This window comes from Nannobrachium achirus (assembly GCF_963921795.1).
Source record: "Nannobrachium achirus genome assembly, chromosome: 15".
NCBI lineage: Eukaryota > Metazoa > Chordata > Actinopteri > Myctophiformes > Myctophidae > Nannobrachium > Nannobrachium achirus.
Window position 1 is genome coordinate 61751693 of NC_137822.1, and position 17577 is coordinate 61769269.

Sequence of the window (17577 nt, forward strand, 5' to 3'; positions counted from 1 at the left end):
CGACGTTAATGGGAGAACAGTGGCGTTAAACAACTTCGTCTTCAAACGGCTCCGCCCCCTTACCTCCGCCGTGGTTGAGGAAGGCGTGCTTCCCTCCCGCCGCCGGCGGCCCGTCCTCGTGGTTGCTGTGGGAGCTGACCGAGCTGTGGCACTCGGAGCCCGAGTCGGCCATGCCGCGCGGCGACACGGGCAGGCCCGCCGCCATCTGGTAGACGGGGTTCTGGAAGGACAGCGGCGCCAGGAGCTGGGCCGGCCGCCCCGGGGTGCCCAGGCCTCCCCCCTCCATCAGCCCCGGGGTGGTGGGGGTCTGCTGCCCCCCCGGCCTCCTCAGGGTGGGACCTCCCGGGAGATTGCCCTGTGAGTGTGTGGTGGGGGGACAGAGTGACCAAGTTTCATTAGTCTCACGCAGTGGTGTAATCTAACTACCGCTGTTCCCTATTGAGTTTGGCACATTTCCTGGGGCAAGCTGCCCAGATCACACATGTCACCCATGTCTTGCGCCTGCAATGCAGTGCATTTGAAACTACATTGCAGTTCATGGGGTGATCACTGCTTGCCTCCTGTAAATTGTTTTATTTTTATTTTTGTTTATTTTCTGTTTATTTCGTTGCTGAGTGAGGTCAGCAGACAAAGTGACGTGAGTGAGATGAAAACAGGAAACAACGGTAAGTACATTGACTTATATTAACACATTGTTGCTATCAATTAAATCTCTTTGAAGGTCCAAGATGCCATGGTCTCCATAGACTTCCATGTAATTCATAGTGCACGGATCATGCACTCCCATGCCTAGGTCATGCACCACGTGTGTGCATGCTGCTTTCAAACAAAAAGATCTGCTTGGAAATCCGTTCAGGCATTCATGAGATATCAGCCATTATGTTTTTACATTATGTAAACAAACATGGCTGCCATGTTTGAAAGATGGGGTTTGTTATGGGGGCTAAACATGCAATTTCGCGATCGCGATCATGCCTAGTACATTTTTGGAGGTAAAAAAAAAAAAAATTAAATAAAAAAATAAAAAAAGAAAAAAAAAAGCCCAAACTCGGGAAACTCTGGGTTCGCACCATATGAGTTAAAAGCCCACTGACACGCCCACTTCTACTCCACTACATCTCGGAACCAAATATTGTACATTTACTCCACTACATTTATTTGAAAACTTTAGTTACTAGTTACTTTGCAGATATACATTATAAGCTTATAAAACATACATGAACCACTTTAGCCCTATTTTATACCAAGGCTATTTGAAAATAGCCAATCTACAAGCTCATAACGCGCCTCAATGAGATGCGTTGTGAGCTTGTAGCTCTAGACAATAACTAAGCCATTTACCATGACCCTGAAACAGTGGTAAATCAGCCAACAACCCACAAACCCTCGAATTGTAAATTGCTTTTCTACCACTTCTACCATATAAATGAAAGAAAACACAGTTGATCTTGGAAATGTTACAACTGCAATACAACAGTGGGCGGGGTCCATGAGCCAACTCAAGGTTGTTGACTGATTTACCACTGTTTTAAGCCAATCAGAATCTACCTGAACATATGACCACAAAAAGTGGTAGAATTGCGATTAGACGATTGTGTAATGATTGTGACAGCCCTGCACGTACCTGCGGCGTCCTTGCCGACCACACCCCGACGGAGACGGACCCCGGGAGGACGACGTCTCCCAGGCCGTCCGAGGAGGAGCCGAGGGGACCCCCGCCACCGCCGCCCCCGGGGGGACCGCCACAGCCGTCCAGGCTGCGCGGGTCCTGCAGGTAGAGGGGGAAAGAGTACTGAGAAATCCCACTCAAAGTAAGAGTATTGTTACTTTCGTGAAATACACAAAGTAAGAGTAAAGGTACTAGTCCAGGAAATTACTTAAAAGTAAGAGTAACAAGTGTTACACATGTTACACGTTACGGGTTACCTAAGCCAGTGTTTCTCAACCACTGTGCCTGGGGACCTTTGGTGTGCCCCTGAGAAGGGTCAAGTGTGCCCCTTGAAACTGCTTGAAAGCCAGTATTGTATATATAATTTTAAAAATGATTTAAACTAGTGAAAACAGCCGATCTACAAGCACACAACGCCTCGCGGTCTGCTGTTTTCACTACTGTTGTGCGACAGCCTTGTATGATGAAGCAGGGCTTTACTTTGCGAAGAAACGTACACATTTGAAACTTGGAGATACAAGGTTTCTGCCCGACAACTAAAAAAAACTACTCTTGAGTAATTACTTGAGTACTTTCACTCGAGTAATTTTCCAACGCTACCTGGAGGTCCACCATGGACAGGCTCTTGCTGCCGTTGGCCATGCCCACGTCGGGCTCGTTGGTCTCCGAGTAGCTGGAGCTGCGCGCCGGCGAGGGCTGCACGCCCGCCGAGCTCCGCGTCACGAAGAACAGGTCCTTGTTCTCCGGGGTGGGCGAGGGGAGCCGGGTGAAGTCCACCAGCCTAGAGGAGCACAAGGGGGAATCAGATCGAAGTTCGTGACACGACAGTGGACAAAAGCCCCTTTTCCACCACAAGGTGGAACCAGAACTTTCAGGAACCTGAACACATTTTTCTGGTTCTGGTTTTGTTTCCATGGCGTACGGCCCGGTTCCAGACGAGGTTCCTGGAACCTTTTTTTAGGTCCTGCTCCTGAGGTAGAACTAAACTTTAGTTCTGGGAACCTATGGGAGGGGGCAAAGTTCTGGTTCTAGTTCTGGGTTGGCCCTACAGTGGAAATGGGCTAATTGTCACACATTTTCATGATTTTTCAAAAACAGCAGATCTACAAGCTCACAGCGCGGCACCGAGTGCCACGCTGGGAGCTTGTAGATCTGCTATTTTTCATTAGTTAAAGCATTAAATAATTCTAGGCCTAAATGGATTAAAAAAAAGGGTTTTAGCCTGAGGAGCAACGGGGAATCAGATAGACGTTCGGTCGCTCGTGACATGACAGCGGACAAAGTCACGGTGAATTAAGTAAAAGTGGTTCTCAACCTTTTCAGGCCGCGACCCCCCAAAATAATCATATTTTAACAGGGGAACCCCACCCATCCTGACGAGCACTAAGAGTTGAGGCAGTATAACACCGTTCTGTCTATTTTCTCAATTTCTGCATCTAATATTTCACAATTTGGCCAATGTTTAATTGGTCATTTTAGAGGTATTAAAAAGTCCTTAAATTGTCACTTAAAAAATGCACTTAAACCGGCAGCTTTAATTTGTTTATTTGTTTCATCTATAAAAAATAAAAAAAACGTTATCCGTGTTCATGTCTTTTATTTATTATTTATTTATTGGGGCTGGTGCCAGCAAAAAGCAGCTTACCTTTGCGATGTTATAGAAAAAGATCTATTGATTATTTCCAAACTTGTTTTTTTTTCATTGGATCTATTATATGTGTACTTTAGCCAAGCTGGCGGCAGAGTGCAGCCTTATGCAAAGAATGGATGTGAATTGGGCCACTCCGCTTGCCGTCCATTCAGAGCATAGAAATGCATTTCTAGATCAGATCCACAGAAAACAGTCAGGAAGTGATTTGAGGCTCCATTATTGTTTACGGGCGGTGGAAATTTTAGAGCAGCGTTACGGGAGATGTTTTTACTGTACACGGCGGCGCGACCAGTTATCAGCTTACAGTCATCAAAAGTAAGTAAATGAACGAGCGTTCGTATTGGCAGCGAGCTAGGGTCACAATTGGGGCGAACGGGAACGTCCGAAACAGTAAGAGTTAAATGTTCTCAAATAGAAACTTTCAAATTGATTTCACGATCATTATTATTTTGTACACAAGTATTGGTCTAAACATCAGTTTCCAGGGACTCTCCAAAATTGTGAACGGACCAAAAACCCTTGTTCTGCAGTGAATGAACGACGTGATGGATCTAATTACACTGCATGGGTGGGAGTGAAGCTCGCAGCGCGGCACTCGGTGCCAGTGCCGCGAGCTTCTTGTAGATCTGCTATTTTTGAAAAATCGTGAAAATTTGAATTTTGACCCGATTCTATAAGTGTCTTTTGAATCCTTCTAAGATTTTTGGAAAAAACCTATGTTTCTATGTCAGCAATCTGGCTAGCCATCGTTAAAGAAAAGGTCCTTTTCACTTAACTGGAGCTCAGTTAGTCTGTTCTTGAGAGACTACTGTGTCAGTGGTGCTCAAACCTTTTCATGTGAACGACCCCCAAAATGATATTTATTTGGCCACGGACCCCCATTTCAAAATATCTAGTTCCAGGGACCACCGAGAAGCAAAATTTGAGTTACAAACGTTCGCTTTGAAAATACATATATTCAAAGATTTGCACACATTTTCACGACTTTTTCAAAAATAGCAGATCTACAAGCTCGCAGCGCGGCACTCGGTGCCGCGCTGCGAGCTTGGCCTAAATGGGATAAAGACACTGATGTGTTTTATCACTGGATTTTATCACTCCAGTGTAACTGCACTGCAGAGTCATGCGATATTCACACACGGGGAGCCACGTCTGGATTCTATTTGGGTTTGAAACTGGGACATTTGTGTACGTTCATTCACGCTCAATCACTTTCATCCTTCATCACTAGGGATGGGACGATATGAAAATTCCATATCATGATTATTGTGACCAAAGAAATCACGATTTACGATATTATCGCGATAATCAAAATATCCCCAAAATTATCCATTATCCTGAGGCGGAATAACCTGACTCCGCCAGATGGTGGCACTAGTGCGTGTACTGAATATACCGCACCACTTTTACCATCTGGAATTGCTCGGGCAAACCCGATGTAAGGGGCGGGCCATTTTTTCAAATTCTTTAGCTGGTGATTGGATGGGGCCGTCTGTCTATCACAGTCTGGGAGTGCCAACTCCAACCACTCATATTAACCTGTCCGCATGACGTTAAACCCAGAATCTGCCTCCTGGGTTTCCATGTGGTCTGCAGTCAGACTCTATTGGCTCAGAGCTGCTCAGAGCCCGCTCGTAGCTGCCGCTGATTCGTCCGGTCTGGGACTTTACGAGTGTTATCAACTCTCCCCGAGCAGTCTCAGAGGGTAAAGTAAGGCAGTACGCACTGCTGCCACCATCTGACGGAGCCAGGTTAGAGGTGGAACATTTGCCAAAAAATCGGCTATTTTTTGGCAAAGAGATTTGGTAGAGAGTGAAAATCAAGTACGTATAGTACCTTTTACCAATTATAGAGGGTTTAAGTGGTACCGGATATGCAGCTCAGCAAATAAAAGGTGAATTGATCCCAGTGCATGACGGAGGACGATATCACGATAAATTAAATCTCCACGATACGATTATCGTGAGTGTTTTTTATCACGATCAACGATATTATGGCTTATCGTCCCATCCCTACCTCTCACCTTCCCTCTCTTGGCGGCTACCCTGCCAGACAGTCACACAGGGCCTTATTGCCTGGAGGTGATTACCTTGACAGATATGATTTATCGTCTAATAATCCCTATCAGGCACATCTCAGGCGTGTCTCCTCCTCACTTTCTCTGTCCTTCTATCCAGCTCTTTCTCTCTCTTCTGCCTCTATACGTTGTTTCTCTCTGTCGGGTGGAAACCTTATTGTGTGTCCCAAACCGTACACTTTCCGGATAAAAATTCTAAAGTAGCAGATCTACGAGCTACGTGCTACTTTTGATGCTTTCGTGTGACGCTGCGGTGTGATCTCGTAGGGCTTTAATTGACGAAAATAAATTAATTAAAAAGTTAGACTATGGAGATAAGAGGTTTCTGCCCGACAGTAACGATATCCCTCTCTTCTGTCCAACTCTTCGTCACTGCTCGTTTCTTGGTTATTAACAACTCATTTACCGCCCTTTTAAGACCCCTTCTGAGGGTCCACACCGCCAGGATTTTGCCAATCCATTGCGCGATGGTTCACCGATTCCATTCACAATACGATCCAGTCACGGTAAGCTACGGAGCCCAACAGCCTGCCATTTCCCAAAGTGAAACCGATTGAGCCCAGCGTGGGTGTTGTGTAACATTATACCGGATGGGATTTCGGCAGACAGGATACAGGCGTCGTTGTCCCGCCCCCCCATTTCCGTTTTGGAAGATCTGGATCCGGTTTTTGTGAATAGGGCCCTTCCATAGAGCGCTATGGACGACGAATCGGCGATCATACTTTTTTGTTTTATAGTTATTAATACTAATTGATAACTCGTCATACTCGACATAGGCAGAGGGGACCCATTTATATAACTCGTCATACTTGTCATAGGCAGTAAATGAGTTAAGGCCGTAGCTGAATGGTTAGTGTCCATACCTAGGACTCCGGAGGTCCCAGAGGCCGCAGGTACGATTCCAGCTCCAGCTATGTGTCGAAGTGTCCATGAGCAAGACACCTAACCCCTAAGTGGGACTGAGTTACTAGGGCCCAAGGTGGAGGGAACCTTAATTATTTGATACTTTAGCTATTAAAAAAAGCAGATCTAAAAAGCTCACAGCGCGCTGTAAGCTTGTAGATCTGCTATTTTTGAAAAGTCGTGAAAATGTGTGCAAATCTTTGAATATATGTATTTTTTAAGCGAACATTTGTAACTCAAATTTTGCTTCTGGGGGGTCCCTGGAACTAAACATGTTTTTAGATGGGAAACACAGGTTTATCAAAAAAAGGATTTGAAACATTCAAAGACTTGCGCACATTTTCAAGATAAAAAAAATTAAATAGCAGATCTACAAGCTCGCAGTGCGGCACTCGGTGCCGCGCTGTGAGCTTGTATATCTGCTATTTTTCAATAGTTTAAACCGCGAAATAATGCCAGGGGCCAGAATTTGGTGCGACGACACCCCTGCTCTTCTTACCCAGAGAGGTCGTTGTCGATGACCATCTTCTGCAGGCCGCTGGAGATGCTGCAGGCGGCAGCGCCCGGCGGGGAGGAGGAGCCCATGTGCTCCGAGGAGGACGACGACGCTGCCCCCTGCTGGTGGCTGGACGGGTTGGACAGCGCCGCGTTCACTTCCCGCAAGATCCTGGGGAGAGGTCCCAGCTTGGAGGCCGCGCTCTGGGGGGGAGGAGGGGGATGAAGAAAAGAAATGAGTGTGATTCATAGTGGTGGTTCTCTTAAAAAAAAACTTTAAAATATCAAGGTATCCCCTTAAAGGGGCCACAGCATGCTTTTCAAAATATATATTTTATATAAATATTGGTCCATAATAGGGCATTCACCAAATACTCGAATATTCGAACATTCGAATATCAAAGTCACTATTCGACGTTGGAATATTAGTTTATTTTATTTTATTGTTTTCTCTTTAAAAATATATATAGTATATAAAGCTTGGCTAGATAGGAAGTCATAAGAATGAATTTGTTAATGCTCTATACCAGAGGTTCTCAAAACTTTTTAGGCTGTGACCCCCAAAATAAACATTTGAACTGGGGACCCCCACCCTGACAAGCACTTGGAATTGTAGCTATTACATTTAATGTGACTCGGTTCCACAGATAAATATTGTGAAAATAGCAGATCTACATGCTCACAACGCCTCACAAGCATGTAGATCGGCTATTTTCACAATGTTCGCCTCTTGCTTACAACACATTCCCTGCTAACCCAAAATATGGCTGTGCGCTATAAACGCCAGGAAATAGTTATATTTTCATGTAATATGTACACTGATTTTGACCACCACCAAAACACCACTAGAGAGCACCATCGTAACACTGAAACGGCCGGGGTTCTCTCTGTGATGAGGCTCCAACATGCCCGGGCCTATGGACTTTACAATGGAGCAGACGGCAGGAATCAAAGTGGGCGCGTGCGCGCCGTGCGCGCCTCTGTGCCGGATCGTGCACACTAACCTATCGACTGGGCAAAGGATCGTATGCACACGCCACCAAAAAAAAATCTGAATCAAAATCCGACCTACTGAAGCGGCGTTATGGTGTTTAGTTTGTATTGAAGCTAATGGCTAGATAGCCCATGCTAACATGGATAGACCCTGCACTTCCATCCGGATACGTCATGATCTCATCCTTCTTTTTCACATTCGTTAGTCACAACAACACAACGAAGGAATTACATTTTTTTTTTTTTTACCAAAAAAATAAATAAAATAAAAAATACTTTTTATACTGTATAAAAGTCGACCAAAGTCGACCGGCAGGGAATACCCTAGTTAAATTGTTGATCAGGCAGTTGACCGGCAGGAAACCTTTAACAATGTACATTAAGAGGTCTGGGTGATTAAGGCGTTTTAATAAAGTGTGTTTGTACTGTATGTAACAATGTAACATGACAGACTGACCGTGGACGTGTCCCATGTCTAATTCACCCTTTGTCAAGTCCCGCCCATTGTCCTGCCCCTCTCCACACCCATTGGTTGCTTTGACTTGGAGGGACATTCAGTGGGACATTCCATCCACTGCCATGTTAATTCAATTGCTTCATATTGTTATTCTGTGTGCTCAATTCTAATTTCAAACTTTGTTTCAGTCAATTGGAGCTGCTCAGTGGCAGTATAGTGACTCAGCATGTTTTTAAATGTTTTTATTTCTCCAAAAATTATGTTTTAGCTAATTCAACATAAAAAAGGCGGAACCAGGGCGGGACAAGGCAGATAGAGCCTGCTGGTTGGTCAGTCAGGGACCAACCAGGAGGCTAACAAAGGGTGAATTGCTACCAGCCTGTCTTCCACTGCAGCTGATGTTAAGTGTCCTTGTAAAGCCATTAATAAGCCCTGCAGTGCATCAAAGACACCCCCCCAGTGGCTGCTCTTCACTTGGTGCATTTTGATGCATTATGCAATAATGCATTATTGATCGCTGCATGGGTAAATATACTAATGCAGTCTGTTCACGATTAATACCCTGTGGCTAGTGATGATGCATTGGAGAACAGACGTCAGACTTCCTGCAACCACTAATGTATCCTTTATGGCAGGGGTCTTCAACATTTTCAGGCCAAGGACCCCTTAGTTGAGAGAGAGAGATGAAGCAGGGACCCCCACACAACCTTTTTTCATAGATTCCATATAGTTTCATCGCTTGACGGCACGATCGTCAGTGTATTTTGGATTCATGTCAGTTTGTGTTTTCAGATATTTAACCACTTGAACCGTCAATACTTAATAAACTTGACCTTTCACTCTGTCTGCTCTTTTTCCCCCCTCTACACCAAAGCTCTTTGTCAAAAATAGCCGATCTACAAGTGACCAATTTAGCCCTAGAACGCATTATTACTAAAAACCAAAAACCAAAAGCGCGGTGCCGCGCTGTGAGCTTGCATATCATCTATTTCTCAATGGCTAAAGCATAAAACAAGGGTTAAAGTAATAACGTGTAATAATGCGTTCCCGGTTCTTGAGGCTCTAATACTGGTTGAATGTACAACGGTTGGGTTTCTCCAGCACCTGGTCCATCTGGGAGAAGACGTCGGCGAGCAGCGAGTGCAGCGTGGACAGCTCTCGGCCCAGGTCGATGTAGCCCTCGAAGCCCGCCGTGTTGGAGATGGTCTCCGGGTTGGAGATCTCCAGCAGGAAGTGCTGCATGTTGCTCCACTCGTGCTCCAGGAACTGGTTCATGAAGGACATGTACTCCTCCTTGTTGCCAAACCTGGGGAATAGATAGATAGATACCTTTATCATCCCACGGGGGAAATTCAGTTGCCCAGAGGCAGCACAGCAGTTAAGGTTGCAAGTTACAGAGAAGTAAGAAAAAGAAAAAGAGTACTGTAGTGTACAGTCCAAAGAGCAAGCACACAAAAAGATAAATAAAACATAAAGTGTCGAAAGCTATTGCAAAAAAAGAAGAAGAATATATACATAAAGTGACCACGAAACATTCAACGCTCATATTTAGTATCATTTTAGTATCATTTAGTAAATGATTTTAGTATCATTTTAGTATATTTAGTATCATTTTAAACTTGAAGTACAAAGTTATTTTCAGTCAGTTCTAACCAAAATGGCTATTATTATTTGGTAAAGCAAAGCCCTGCTTCATCATACAAGACTGTCGCACAAAACTAGTGGAAACAGCCGATCTACAAGCACACAACGCCTTGTGATGCGAGGCGTTGTATGCTTGTAGATCTGCTGTTTTCACTAGTTTAGTACATTTTATAGATGATAAATACAAAATGAACGGTTTTGGACAAACAAGGTTTCCACCCGACAACGACAATATGCTATAACTATAAGGTGCTGGGAGTGAAAATTATAATGTAGGGGTGCCTCGGATTAAAAAGATATTTATGGGGTTTATTGGGTGAGACAAAAAAGCCCCTTGTCACTGCTGACTCCTACAGTTGGTCCAAAGGAGACGCGCTATTCCACACTATTCCTCACTGTTCCTCACACCTCATTGAACAAGTGCCATGATCAGCCTGTAGGCGTCGCTATAGTGCAGTGACAGATCACCCTCTCCCCCCTGGCTCCCTGCCCTACTTATGGGTGCTGGCCATGCTGGTCAGTACGTATAGCAGTGACCATCCATGACCATCCATGAAGACAATAATGCAATACTTATGTTTGCTAACACAAACTGCATTAGTTGTCTCTTATTTGACATGGTAAGCAATTCCATAAATGAGGTCCTCTGAATTTTATGGAAAATTGAAACTGGGATTTTTGCCGTGGGCATACACAATGAGTGGACATATAAGGACACATGCCCTGTCCCTGAATTACCATAAGAGGTCCGTAACTACGGGTCCATTTGGTTCCATTTGGGGGTCCTTACAAATAAAACATTTGAGAATCACTAGTACCAGTGCACTCCTAATGTGTCACAGTAAATCAGTGTTGTTCATATTCTGTAGACCAAGGGTCTTCAACAGGGGGTCCGGGACCCCTAGGGAGACCTCAGTTAGGTCCTCCAAATCTTTGTGATAAAAACTGAACCACTTGAACCCACACTGTAGTGTCCATATTCTGAGAACTTTAGCCAAAAATAGCAGATCTACAAGCGCACAACGCCTCGCGCAAGGCGTTGTGCGCTTTGTAGATCAGCTATTTTTGAAGACCCCTGTACTAGTGGACTCCTAATGTGTCACAGTAAATCGTTGTCGTTCATATTCTGTAGACAACCTGGAGAATGACATTCAGCAATTGGGTCTCATGATCAATAAGAGCATTATAGTAGTGTGGGAAAAAAAAAGAAAATCAAAAATTTGCCGAGGACGAAACCTTGCTTTTTTTTTTAGAAATGTTTATATAAGTTTCAAACACTTTCAAAAAGTAGTGGAAATAGCAGATCTACGTCAAATATAATTGTGACAACCCCAATACTCACTTGGTGAAGTTGGCCAGGTTCTGCGTGACTTTGGCTATGAGCGTGAGCGTGCGCGCCGTGCGGTCGTCGGGGTACTCCTGCATGAGGTTGAAGAGCGACGGGGACATGATGGCGGGGCAGAGGAAGCGCAGGAACAGCGACGCGCTGATCAGACGCTCACTGATGTCCGGACGACCCCGGTTGCTGCACTCCTGTCGCCACGACGCAAACACCTCCTTCAGCTCCCGCGGGAACACACTGCCAGGGGACGGAGGGAGAGAGAGAGAGAGAGAGAGAGAGAGAGAGAGAGAGAGAGAGAGAGAGAGAGAGAGAGAGAGAGAGAGACAGAGAGAGAGAGAGACAGACAGAGAGAGAGACAGAGAGAGAGACAGTTTACAGTTTAGGCATTTAGCAGATGCTTTTAATCCAAAGCGACTTACAATAAGCAGGTAATACATCACTATAATAAACAAGATAATATGTCAGTACATCAACAGCAATATGACAAATGCAAATGAATATCTATCTAGAAAAACAATATAATCAGTCAAGGAGAGAGAGAGAGAGAGAGAGAGAGGTTTTTAGAGATGTGCCGATCGATCGGTGAGTGATCGCGATCGGCCGATAATGCCTCTATCGCAGGGGTCTTCAACGTGTTCAGGCCAAGGACCCCTTAGTTGAGAGAGAGAGATGAAGCAGGGACCCCCAACTGTTCATAGATTCCATATAGGTTCATTGTTTGACAGGCACAATCGTCAGTGTATTTTGGATTCATGTCAATTTGTGTTTGCCGATATTTAACCACTTGAACCGTCAATACTTTAAAAACTCCTCTACACCAAACCGCTTTGCCAAAAATAGCCGATCTACAAGCTCACAACGCCTCGCAGCGCGAGGCGTTGTGAGCTTGTAGATCTGCTATTTTTGGCTAAAGTTCTCAGAATATGGACGCTAGGTTTCAAGTGGTTAATATAAAAAAGGAGAAAACAACTTTCTACCACTCAAAGGTTTGGAGGACCCCCTGTAGTAACTCTGAGGACCCCCTAGGGGTCCCGGACCCCCTGTTGAAGACCCATGCTCTATCGGCTTGGATCGGTATCGACTTTGCCGATCTACAAGCTAGATAAGCTATTTTCACAGTATTTATTATCTGTGGGACTGAATGTAACCTCAGCTTCAACTCCTACAAGTTGAATTGGATACTAAAGGACCTCAGCCTGCAATCTCCTCATGTTTATACTTAATATACAATGTCAATGTTTTGTAAGAAGAATCATTAAATATATAAATGCTGCTACAGTAACACAAATAGAAGAATTTATGGATTTGATGCTGTGATCGGGAACATCGGTATCGGCAGTTACTGATTCCAGTTGATCGTATCGGCCCCAAAAATCGCAATCGGAGCATCTCTAGAGGTTTCATGTTGTTTGACCCAATTAGGGCTGAGGCCAATTAAAAAAAAGAAAAAAATCAGAAAAACATCCAAATATGTCTAAAAACATTACACAAAATATATGTTGCTATGTACGGTACATGAGGGTTTCCCGTCTTGATGGGTTAATATTTACATATCGTCACTGTTTGCCCAAAACCTCCTAACTCCATGTTTGAGGTTTTAGATTTGTAGGCATAAATCAGGGCTATTGAACACCCTTTACATCTGAGTGTTGGTTAAATAATATCGAACCAATGGAAAGTAGTAAAAAGTGCTTCAGTCAAAACCTCCTAACTCCACTTCAGCTAATTTTCCCGAATATTTTGGAGTTAGGAGGTTTCGGCCCGACAGCAGAGATTTGTATTGTCTTTATATGGTTCGGTTAGATTATATGGTTAGATTCTGAGCTTTCTTTTAAACATCATATTGATTCTTTCAGGAGTAACGTAAATCATAGACTAATGTATAGATCAATACATTGTTTTACTTTTAAATAAGAAAACACATTGTTCAGCAGCTTATACGTCCTATCATTGATTATGGTGACATTATATATCAGAACACTTCAGAGACACATTACATATAGCCCAGGGGTTTTCAAAGTGGGTGACGGGGCACCCTGGGGTGCCGTGACGGCAGACATCATTTGATAATATTTGAAATGTATTTGGACACTTGAAAAAATAATTAGCATAATTTTAAACTTGAAGTACAAAGTTATTTTCAGTCAGTTCTAACCAAAAATGGCTATTATCTCAACGCTTTCCTCGCAACATAATCACAAAAATATCGTCACTGTTGGGCAGAAACCTCGTATCTCCAAGTTTCAAATGTGTACGTCTTTTGGTAAAGCAAAGCCCTGCTTCATCATACAAGACTGTCGCACAAAACTAGTGAAAACAGCCGATTTACAAGCAGTAGATCTGCAGTTTTCACTAGTTTAGTACATTCTATAGAATAGATAGATGATAAATACAAAACAAACGGTTTTGGAAATACAAGGTTTCCACCCGACAACAACGATATGCTATAAATATAAGGTGCTGGGAGTGAAAATCATAATGTAGGGGTGCCTCGTATTAAAACAATATTTATGGGGTGCCCCGAGACAAAAAGTTTGGGAACCCATGATATAGCCTACAATAGTATCTGCAGATTTGTACTCAGGAGTCCCTACCTTACACATCACTGTGTTCTGTATGATAAGCTCGACTGGTTATCTCCTCATGTTAGGATAAAGTTTCATTGGTTGCTATTTTCAAATGTATTTATTTTAACTACCCCGTATATTTGAAACAGCTTTTATGTCCCTTCAGTTCAAGATATCCATCAAGACAACAACCTTATTTTGAAGTATCTGGTATTCCGAAAGAAATTGGGAGATGTTCAATTAAGTTTAAAGCACCTACTGACCGGAATAATGTACCTACTTCACTTAGATCAATTACCTCATTTCCTGTTTTCAAAATGTCATTGTTTGATTCACTGAAAAGCAACTGTTCCTGTTTTTGCTTCCTGTTTTATATAATTGATTTTTTTTAATGTTTATTATTTGGACAGTTCATTTTCATTTACATTATTTTATTTATCATTATTATTTCTTAGATGAGAGCCCTTATATATCTTGGCTGTTGGGCCGAAACCTCCTAACTCCAAAATGTTCATTTTCAGGAAAATTAGCTCAAGTAGAGTGGAGTTTTTCGGGTGAAGGACCCCCACAATGATATGTATTTGGCCACGGACCCCCACCTCAAAATATTTAGTTCCAGGGACCCCCCAGATGCAAAATTTGAATTACAAATGTTACTTAAAAAACACATATATGTGCACACATGTTCAAAAATAGCAGATCTACAAGCTCGCAGCGAAACACTCGGTGCCGCGCTGTGAGCTTGTATATCTGCTATTTTTCGAAAGCAAAAGTACAGAATAATTAAGGCCCCTCCACTTTGGGCCCTGGTAACTCAGTCCCATTCCCCCCCTCCTCTTGTGACGCCCCTGTCTGTCCTACCAGTAGGAGTTGATGATCTTGCAGAAGGCGAGCTCGCAGCACATCTTCAGGTTGCCCTGGTGTTCCTGCAGGTCGCTGGACGAGCACTTGGACGGATCCACCTCACAGTTCTCATCTGACTCGTACAGAGCCTTGATGAACTCCCCTGAGAGAAGAGAGAGAGAGAGAGAGAGAGACAAAGGCAGATAAGATTCAGTTCTTTGGAACTAGAACAGTGGTTCTCAAACCTTTTTTTAGGCCGTGACCCCCAAAATAAACCTATTTGAACTGGGGGACACCCACCCTGACAAGCACTTGGAATTGAAGGAATTACATTTAGTGTGACTCGGTTCCACAGGTGAATATTGTGAAAATAGCAGATCTACATGCTCACAACGCCTCGCGATACCTAATTGCTCCTACAGCCCTGCATGCAAAAGTAACACGAATTGTCGTTCTAAAAGCTCCAAATGTGTCGCATCGCGATTTGCGGCGCTCAATGAGCCATCCACCAAAGTGGGGTGGAGTTAGCTGGTTTTGCCTTTTGACCCCCAACCTAATTCACCCTTTGTCAAGTCCCGCCCTTTGCCCTGCCCCTCTTCACACCCATTGGTTGCTGTGTCTTGGTGGGACACTCGGTGGGACACTCCATCCACTACCATTTTAATTCAGTTGCTTCGTATTGTTATTCTGTGTGTTCAATTCTCATTTCAAACTTGGTTTCAGTAAAATGGAGCTTCTCAGTGGCAGTATAGTGAGTGACTCAGCATGGTTTTTTAAATGTTTTTACTTTTTACAAAAAATATGTTTTACCAAATTCAACATGAAAAATGCAGAACCAGGGCGGGACAAGGCAGATAGAGCCTGCTGGTTGGTCAGTCAGGGACCAACCAGAAGGCTAACAAAGGGCTTGGAGTTACATTCAGCTGTTCAATGATAAAAAAAAAAATAATAATAATAAAAAAAACTTGACTTGTATTTTTTTCTCCTTTTTTTCTTGTTTTCTTTTTTTAATTATTTCCTGAAAAATCAACATTTTGGAGTTGGCCGGTTTCTGCATGACAGCAGTGATACAATATAATGTATAACAAAAAGAAAATTAAACATTATTGGGTGTAGCCACCAGGGGTCAGTCTATATTACTGTATCAGAAGAGTGGAGATGATAGCGCCAAAACATCCATCATCCTCATTGTTCCTCCTTTTCCCTGTCCACAGGAAGCCAAAAGGACTTATTGGTTGATAAAGTGTACTGACAAGAGAACCAGAACAACCTCCGGAGTTATGCTAAACATGACAACGAACTCACTCAGATAAATTATACATGTATCACAGTCTATTCACAGAACAAAGCAGCCCCATGGTCAGATTAACAACTTAACCCTATACTGTATTTCATTGTACAATGGGGCGTGAACAAGAAAGAAAAACTAGCTAGTCGCATCGCTAATCATTAATTTTTCGTAATCGAGGCAACAGTTTCAATTCCACTTTTATTTTATTTTAACTTATTGCGACTGAAGGTCGCAGTTTACCATAAGAAATGTCACAGCTTGTCCGTGTCCGTGTAGACGTGTATGTACTATGTACACTGTGGTTCTATGGGTTTGTCTGTGGTTCTATGGGTTTGTCGCTCTGACATCATGCTCTGATGTCACTGTGATGTCAGGGGAACCACTCTTAACAGAATGGGTTTGCCACTTTGACATCACGCTCTGGCTTGATGTCCCTTTTATGCTCATATATGGAGATTGCGAGTCACACTTGCAACTTAATTACGTCCTTATCCGTTTTATGCCCATATATGGAGATCCGTGTGCCGATGTCATGAATATTAAGGGCATATCTGGGAATGCTCATATTTGTTAATGCCCATATATGGGCATGATCTGACATCAAATTGTTGACTATCATGCAGGGGTCTCCATATATGGGTAACTGGTCCGATATACATCACTGGCCAGATGGCCAAGAATTGGCGTGACGGCGAGGTCGCATGTCACCCTGAGGCGTCTTACTTGTTATTTTATACCAGTAAGACTCCCTAATCGGGATATCACAACCTCCACCTCTCACGTCATACGGGTAGCCATAGTTACACCTGGAATGTTGAATCTCCATATATGGAGATATATGAGTGTCATGATCTAAAAGCTTCCGTTAATGAGCATAATAGGTTGTCTGTTTTCGCACAACACTGTTGCACAACCAGGTATAAATCAGGATGCATTCAACAGCCTTGGACAGGTTGAAACAAAAGCTGCCTGAGAGTTAACCCATTTAGGCCTAGAATTATTGAATGCTTTAACCAGGGAAAAATAGCAGATATACAAGCTCACAGCGCGGCACCGAGTGCCGCGCTGCGAGCTTGTAGATCTGCTATTTTTGAAAAAGTCGTGACAATGTTTGCAAATCTTTGAACATATGTATTTTCAAAGCAAACGTTTGTAACTCAAATTTTGCTTCTGGGTGGTCCCTGGAACTAAATATTTTGAGATGGGGGTCCGTGGCCAAATAGATATCATTTTGGGGGTCCTTCACATGAAAAGGTTTGAGAACCACTGACATAGTAGACTAACTGAGCTCCAGTTAAGTGAAAAGGACCTTTTCGTTGACGATGGCTGGCCAGATTGCTGACATAGAAACATCGTTTTTTTCCAAAAATCTTAGAAGGATTCAAAAGACACTTATAGAATCGGGTCAAAATTCTAATTTTCACGATTTTTCAAAAATAGCAGATCTACAAGCTCGCAGCGCGCTGCGAGCTTGTATATCTGCTATTTTTTTTATATTTAAAGCATAAAATATTGCGTCATAATGTGTTCAGGCCTAAACAAGCACACAACAAAAGCATGAGGCACACTCCTGCGTAATTAGAACACCCACGCACGCACATATTTTCTTCAGTATTTCCAATTTTCTGTACTCCACTACATCTCA

The 17577-nt window shown here is 43.3% G+C and overlaps 1 protein-coding gene across 2 annotated transcripts in view; it reads right to left on the reverse strand.

Moving 5' to 3' along the window:
- The window catches only part of LOC308300000 (disabled homolog 2-interacting protein-like), a 176764-nt gene that overhangs the window by 19603 nt on the left and 139584 nt on the right, over positions 1 to 17577 (reverse strand). For both annotated transcript variants that reach the window (XM_080743766.1, XM_080743765.1), the window contains exons 7-13: positions 14660 to 14804; positions 11232 to 11468; positions 9350 to 9551; positions 6800 to 6999; positions 2270 to 2450; positions 1625 to 1768; positions 64 to 355 (exon numbers count right to left, since the gene is read on the reverse strand). In XM_080743766.1, the coding sequence (XP_080599892.1) occupies positions 64 to 355; positions 1625 to 1768; positions 2270 to 2450; positions 6800 to 6999; positions 9350 to 9551; positions 11232 to 11468; positions 14660 to 14804 (1401 nt within the window). The remainder of the gene's footprint in view (positions 1 to 63; positions 356 to 1624; positions 1769 to 2269; positions 2451 to 6799; positions 7000 to 9349; positions 9552 to 11231; positions 11469 to 14659; positions 14805 to 17577) is intronic.